Raw genomic sequence first — 7170 nt, 5'->3', positions numbered from 1 at the left:
TGGTGCCGACTGCTCCTGCAGTTCCTTCACACTGTTTGGCAGATTTTTCCCTACAGGGCCTGTTGGTATTTTTCCAGCACCGCTTTCCAAATGTTGATTTTTTAAAAATATTTTTTATTGCTATCAGTCATACAGGCTGTTCTCTGTTAACCTGCTGTCCACCTATCGATTAATATGACCAATTGGGAGAGCAGAACTCAGTCTCCTGACTCTGTCATCTGTGTGTTTCTGGAAGACTTGCTGATGACTGGGGATGTGGCCTAAATGACAGGAATTTCTTTTGAAAGCACTAATGGAAAAAATGATTCCACTAGAAAGAATTTTGCCTTTAGTAAAACAGCATCTTTACAAAACACAAGGAAGTGAGTCTTTAACTTAGAAGTAAATATTTTGCTTAGTTTTACAATCATGCTTTAAAAATGTTTTAGAACTTTGTTACAAGTAGAATTAAAGTGTCACTTGTGGGGCTTCTCTTCACTTTGATTTAATAACCTCCATGATAATACAGGACAAGAAGTCTTGAGAACCTATCACAACTTCATTATGGAGCTCCTGCAGAATGAACTAGGTATCAGTATTATCCAAATCTCTATTTTACAGCTCTTAATAGTGGACCAAATGTGCATAGACTTTATTTACAATTAAAGTGTGGCAAAAGCTCCTTGGAAGGGTGACCAGATGTCCCGATTTTATAGGGACAGTCCTGATTTTTGGGTCTTTTTCTTATATAGGCTCCTATTACCCCCCACTCCCTGTCCCGATTTTTCACATTTCCTGTCTGGTCACCCTACTCCTTGGTGACATTTGTAGATAAAGGCTACATGACAAAATTGGTTTTGTTGGTTTTTCATTTCGCTATTATATGAAATTCAAGGTCTGTAGAAAAAGAATAAAAATAGGATTATTATAAAGTCTAATCCTGCTTCTTGGTGAGCTTTCACCCCTTTTATGTGCAAACCATGTTCAAGTGAATAATTATAAGTTATAAATCAAATAACAAAGCTATATTCCAGTGAGTTTACATGAGTAGTTAAGGTACACAACATGCCTCTAGTACAGACCTGAAAATAGAAAGTGATTTACTAGCAAGATTAACAACATATTTACATTTTTAAAAATTGAGAAAACAAGCAAGCCCTCCAAAAGCAGATCAAAGATAGTGAGATTTCCTAAAATCCAAACCACATTATTATTCATTATTCTTAGTATTATGTAATATGCAGGCACACGTGTTTATGAACATGCACTTGTTAATTGTGACAATCACATTAGTGTGATTACTAAACAACTGATAGATGAATCGCATAATTATTTGGTAAACCATGTCAGATCCCCTGAAATAAATGGGTCTACTCCTTGGGAATAAAATGAGCACGGATTGTTAACGTTTTAGCATTGACATGTGTATAAAGAAACCACAAAAATGTTACCAGATTCATAAATCGAATTACTGTATTGGGCACCATAATTCTTTGTATTATCAAAAGTCATGTAGTCACGATTTTAAAAATCATTGTCAAGCCTATAGTCTTTCCTCCCAACACACAGAATGTTTAAATATTCTTTACCATGTTTAATTAAAACTTTCAGACGCCAGCACAGTACAGTGAAATCCATAAATCCATTTCGGTGATCTGCTCTCAGTCTATATGCCATTTCCGGGCTACAGTTCTACCTCGGGGTCCCAGATGACATTAGCAAACCAGTCAGAATCTTTCTCCTGGTGATTTATGTTTAGTAACAGAACACCACCATGGAATTACAACCTAATTATGTACCGTCAAGTGTAAATAATTCCACGTGTTATTCTGCGGGATTATTTTTACAGTTCAAGCGGTGTTATAAAGAGGAAAGGAGGCGGTAACTGGAAAATATGTTTGAAAATGAACACTTTCTAAATTGCCTTTTCATTTTGCTCTGTCCAGCTCTTGCTCTAAAGTAAAGCTTTCGGAAGTTTTTTTCATTTTTCCTTCCTGAGCTAGTGTTTCGCTTTGGAGTTTTGTTTAACTGGAATACAATGATAATAATACTTTCACGTCATAAACAGTTCACCCAGGGCAGTGAATAATCGCTGAGTTGCATGCTTTTCAGTAAGGCTGCAACAGTTTGCCCTGATTAAAAGGTACCGTCGAATATAATTTACAGGCTCCGTTTTTTAAAAGTATGCCTCCTATTCATAAAACAGCCAGCGTCTTTAATTATGCATTACTCTTGATGCGAACATAGAGTGGAAGGTAAGATGGAAAAGTGTAGGATAACAAAAATAAAAGGACGATGGAAAGCTCCGAGTTTGAACTCTGCAGTTTGCACTTTGAGAGCTGCCCTTAAACACCGGCCCTTAAAAACTTTGTTCAAAAAGTGGCAAGTTGTTTATTTTTTTGCTTCGAATATCTTAAATGTTTCTGCTTCGCGAAAGGCCACCCCACTTGCCCCACCAATTCTCCTAGAATACGTAACGATCTAATGAATTTTAAAATTAGGGTTTCGATCCATATTTTGCGGCCATTTTAACGTGCTTGTATTACTTGTTAAGCAGGTAGCCTGACTTATCTACCTGTACATTACAGTGTGACATCACAGTGACACAAAGTGATGTCACTCATTAGGGCAGCTGTTGGCCAGCTGGAGCTGCAAAACATTTCCTGTGCGGACAGAAGCAGAGGAAGAAAGCGGATGTCTCCTTGGCTATTGCTCGGCCTGTCGGTCTAAAATAACGGGTTAACCAGGCCGGCGCTGCCCCGGGCAGTTGTAGGAGGGTTGCCCACCTCTGCTCCGAAGGAGTTCAGATTCCACCTGCGTAGCAAACAGCCAGGTAAACCTTGCTGGGTTACCTTGTGTGTTGAAGGTGTTTGGATGGTAGCAAGCACAGGCTGGGATGAATGCGCCGGCTTTCCCCGCTTAATCTCTGCCCGAGCCCGACCCACAACAGACACCCTGTCCCCGGACGGGCTGACAGAACTAGGACCCCAGAGGTCCCCCGGGCCCAGGAGCCAGGCGTGCAGCGCGGCGGGGCTTCGCTCCTTTGCAAGCAATGGGGGATAGGGCGGGTTTTCCGGGGATTTTAGGAGCAAAACCAGAAGAAAATAAGGAGCAGGAGGCTCCCGCCGGGCAGGTCTCTCTGCAGCCTGAGGCCAAGGAGAATCGCCGCGGAGCCCGGTAGCCTCCCCTCTGCACGGCCCCGGAAGGTGGATAGCGCAATGGGAGGATGTTCGCAGGCTCAGCTCCGCAGCTGGGAAACATGAGAAGGCTTCGGGATTCATGTTCCGGGGCCCCTGCTCGGTAAATAAAGAGGAGCGACTGCCGCGGTCGGTGTGGTCAGAGCTCGGGCGGTGTGTGTAGCAAACATGCGGCGGGAGTCACAGTGGGAAGGGGAGTAGGGACCCAGCTGGATTATTCCCCACCGAGCGGACTCCGCGGGCCCGCCGGCATCAGGTATTGTCTCCTTGCCGCCCGGAGGCTGGCGGCCAGGCGCGGCTCTGCAGCCTGGCTTGGAGCAGGCTCTGACCCGCTGCGGAGCTGCCGTGTGAGCAGGATCCCCGGCTGAACCGGCTTTCTGGCTGCTGCCCCTCGCGAGCACGTCTCCCGGGCTGCTGGAGAGGGAGCGGGGGTGGTTTCCCCGTGTTTCGGTTCTCCGGCGTTGTTATGCACCCGTGTGTGTGTGTGTGTGTGTTTGTGTGTTGTCTGATGGGACTGACAACAGCACGGTAGCTTGCTCTGGAATGTGCACAAGCAGGGTCCTATTGGGGAAGTGAAGCAAAATCCTTGTGTCCTGGGATACGGTTGTAACTCGGGATGGAGCTAGCTGTGCTGGATACGTACACCTGGGTCCTGTGCCTCGGGCATCAATGGATTATGTTAGCAAGTAATTTTGTGCCGTTAAGAGGCCCTGGCAAATAGTTTGTGTTTAAAATCCGTGTCAGAAGAGTTGGCTTGTTAGATTCAGTTGTGTTGTTTGCTCCCTCGATGTCTGAAAACACGTCGGCTGGATCATGGAAACGCCTTTGCTTTCTGTTGGGGGTTAGGACAGGAAAGCAAATGTGATTCATAGTGGGACCAGGCAAAATAAGCACATGGGTAAATGAACCCTGTGAGGGTAGAACAGATGATGGATCCTTTTACCGCGTTTAAAGGGCAGTTTGGATGGTGGGGATCCAAAGGCTCCGAAAGAAGAAGCAAGGAGGAGCTGTGGCAACTCCGAAGCGGTGTAATTGTAATACGTGTATCTGTGTGCAAACACACACTCAGAGCAGTGTGCACGTCCCAGGCCAGTGGATTCAGACATCTAGTCATATTTCACACGCAGCAGCCAAATAATGTCTGAATGGCATCCTTGCAAATATTGACAGTGGCCGTCTTTTAATTTCTGTGTACAGTAACTTAAACATTTCCCTGCGCAGCAACCTCGGGAGCCACTGGCGAGGGCGGGCTGGCCCGGCTGCAGGTTCCCGGGGCGGGTGGCTGGGGGGGGGGGGGGGCGGCAGCAGCGGGAAGGGGGCTGTTCTTTTGGAAAACAAGAGCGGTACAGTGAGAGGGTCGCGGAGGAAGTCAATGCGCAGGGGACAGCTTTGGAAACAAACACAAAGCGCGCGGGACTCTCCCTACCATCGCCCCAGGGGTCGGCCAAACAGGCTTTGACACCAGAAGAAAAAAACATCGCCTTTCTCCGAGAACGTGTCGTTCGAGTTCATGGCGCGAAGCGGACCAGGCCGTCCGCCTGGCTGGACCGCGGCCTCATGGATAAGCCTGGGGAGTTGCAAGGAAAGGGTGCCCAGCGGCGCTACCTGCCGCAGCTCTTCCCGCGTCTTAAAAATAGCCCAGGCTCACCTTAGTGCCAGGTGGGGGGTGCAATTAGCCAGAGACTGGGCCACACACCAAAGCTGGTAACCCCTTCCCTTTCCCGCCCTTCTCCTCTGGGCACGGCCATCTGGGCGCTGGAAGAATTTGTATAGTGGGGGGTGCCCGGAGCCATGGACCCAAACTGCAAACCAGGCCTATAATGGCAACCACTAGTTCCAGCACCGATGGCTGCCACGCCCCGGGCCAGGCTGGGTTCAGCTGCCCCCCCGCCTGATCGCCTCGGAGCCTAAAGCCTCGCCCCGCCCCCCGCCCGGGTCGGACGCTGGGCGCGGCTCGCTGTGTTCTACCCACGCTCACGCCGTGACTCGGGAAACACTCGTGTCCCCACGGCGTGAGGCTCCCGGGCGATCGGAGCGCTCTGTCCCCCGGGCTGCGCTTGCGTTTTGAGGATCTCGGGTCCTGTCTGGACGGAGTGCCCCACAATCCAGCCTTTGTCAGCTCCAGATAGCGGGGCACACCGCCGAGCTCCCAAGAGATGACTTTGTGGCTCCGGAGCTTAGTTAGCAACGAGCCCTGCGCTGTAGATCTCCCTCGCGAGTAACCTCTGTATAAAAGCGAGCCTTCAGGCTTTACGGGAATTAAAACAATGTTTTAATTCTCTGTGTTTTGAATCTAATTCCCCTGTAAGGTATTTACCATCCTGAGTTTACAGAGGTGATTCTTTTTATTGCTTTGGGGGGAGAGGGAGCGGAGAGGGGAAGCTCCAGGCTGTTGCGACACCCTGGGGAGCCCCGCGGCTGGCGACGGCTTTTAGATAACCCTGGCTCTGGGGGAGATTTGAGAGCAGGAGAAGAGATGATGGGGCAGGAATTCCAGTGAGAATCAGGGACATAGAACGGAGCTGTGCACACACCCACCACACACACTGGCTCTCACACACAAAGAGCAGCTTCACAACCTGGGCAACAATTCAGACTGGACATGGAGCTCTGTAGTGAACCGTGTGCAGCAAAAGCAGCGGCAGAAAGCTCCTTCCCTGCCAAGTTCGCCTTGATGTTTCTCGTGTTTAAATAATTACTGTGATATGACTGATTTCCTCGAGTAACCCGATGCTTCTTCTTTCCAGCACAAACCGAGTCATCTGGACATCCAAGCGGCAAGTTTCCCACTTACCAGAGTCTGCTGCAACTGAAGAACCAGGCAGATTGCAGCCGACCACCAGCCCTCCCCCGCACCATGAACACCGTAGTCTTTAACAAATTCAACAGCCAAGTGCTTTTTGAGGAAAACGCCAAAGAAAGGGAAAGTAACAGCCGGCCTTACCTGGGGGTCATTGACAGCCCACAGCACCCCGAAGTCCACATCCCCGACAGCCCTTCAATTAAAGACAACCTCAGTCTTCGGAACAGGCGGACAGGGTATGGCCCTCATTCTGATCACTGTAATTTGTGTTACTCTTGCAGCGCTACATAACAACAGAACCTAGCGAAGCAAGCGCGGTGTGTGTTGAATCTAGCGGTGTCAAACTATTGTTTGACTGGTGATTGTAAATATGTTTTTTAATCCTTAATCTCTTGAGATTCCAATTCCACAGCCATGGATAGTGGAAATTCCTGTAGCAGATAATGCAGTGTCAATCTTGTTTTACTGGAATGTGTGAAAGAGTGTACTTCTGTTTTGGATTACTTATCTCCTGCTTTTTAAAAATACAAATACAAAAAGGGGTAAAATAAGTCTTTATACTGTTTGTTTTAAAATATTAACTCAATAACAACATTTAACAATTGTTAACAACAATTAACGCAATAACAGACCAGCAAGAAGGAAAGCCCTCTATAAATGATCCTTTCCATGGCATTATATCAAATCAGCCAGATAGGGCAGCTATAAAACACGAGCTCTAGGAAGTGATATCTTGAGATCTTTTTAGCAAATGGAGCCTTAAGAAAGTCTAACCGTGTAAATCAAACTGTCTACAAATTTGTTTTTGCTTTAAGTTTACAAGCTGAGCTAAAGAAAATGAACTTTATGTTTTGTTACAATGTTTGCAAGAGGATTTTAAAATAATCACGCTTTCATTAAAGCCCTTCAAAGACCGGGAATATTGGTATTAGACACAGAGCTGTGCTAAAAATCCACCTGGCGATAAAACATCAGATGTTTAATGTTTGTTCTGGAACAGGTGAAAAGGGAGGTGGTGTGGGAGGAGGGGAAATAATAAGTTTTGTTAGTTTAAAAGTCTAATAAAATATACTTTGTAGTGTTGTTGTGATAAATCTTTGGTTAAATTTAGAAATTAAGGATTAAGGCATTAAAAGAGATAAGGAAAACGAAAAATGCTGAAGAGCTTTATTGCTGAATTTCCACCTTAAA

The 7170-nt window shown here is 46.7% G+C and overlaps 1 protein-coding gene across 6 annotated transcripts in view; it reads left to right on the top strand.

The window, feature by feature from the left end:
- The first annotated feature begins 2490 nt into the window (after positions 1-2490).
- MKX (mohawk homeobox) overlaps positions 2491-7170 on the top strand; it is a 63230-nt gene continuing 58550 nt past the window's right edge. For 2 of the 6 annotated variants that reach the window (XM_084620417.1, XM_084620422.1), the window contains exons 1-2: positions 3289-3432; positions 5924-6215. In XM_084620417.1, coding sequence (XP_084476543.1) covers positions 6034-6215 — 182 coding nt within the window. In that variant the 5' untranslated portion in view covers positions 3289-3432; positions 5924-6033. The other 4 variants (XM_084620419.1, XM_084620421.1, XM_084620420.1 and 1 more) reach the window with 4 other exon arrangements.

The sequence above is a fragment of the Lepidochelys olivacea genome (assembly GCF_965140295.1).
Source record: "Lepidochelys olivacea isolate rLepOli2 genome assembly, chromosome: 2".
Classification (NCBI taxonomy): domain Eukaryota; kingdom Metazoa; phylum Chordata; order Testudines; family Cheloniidae; genus Lepidochelys; species Lepidochelys olivacea.
This window is presented reverse-complemented; position numbering and strand designations above follow the sequence as displayed.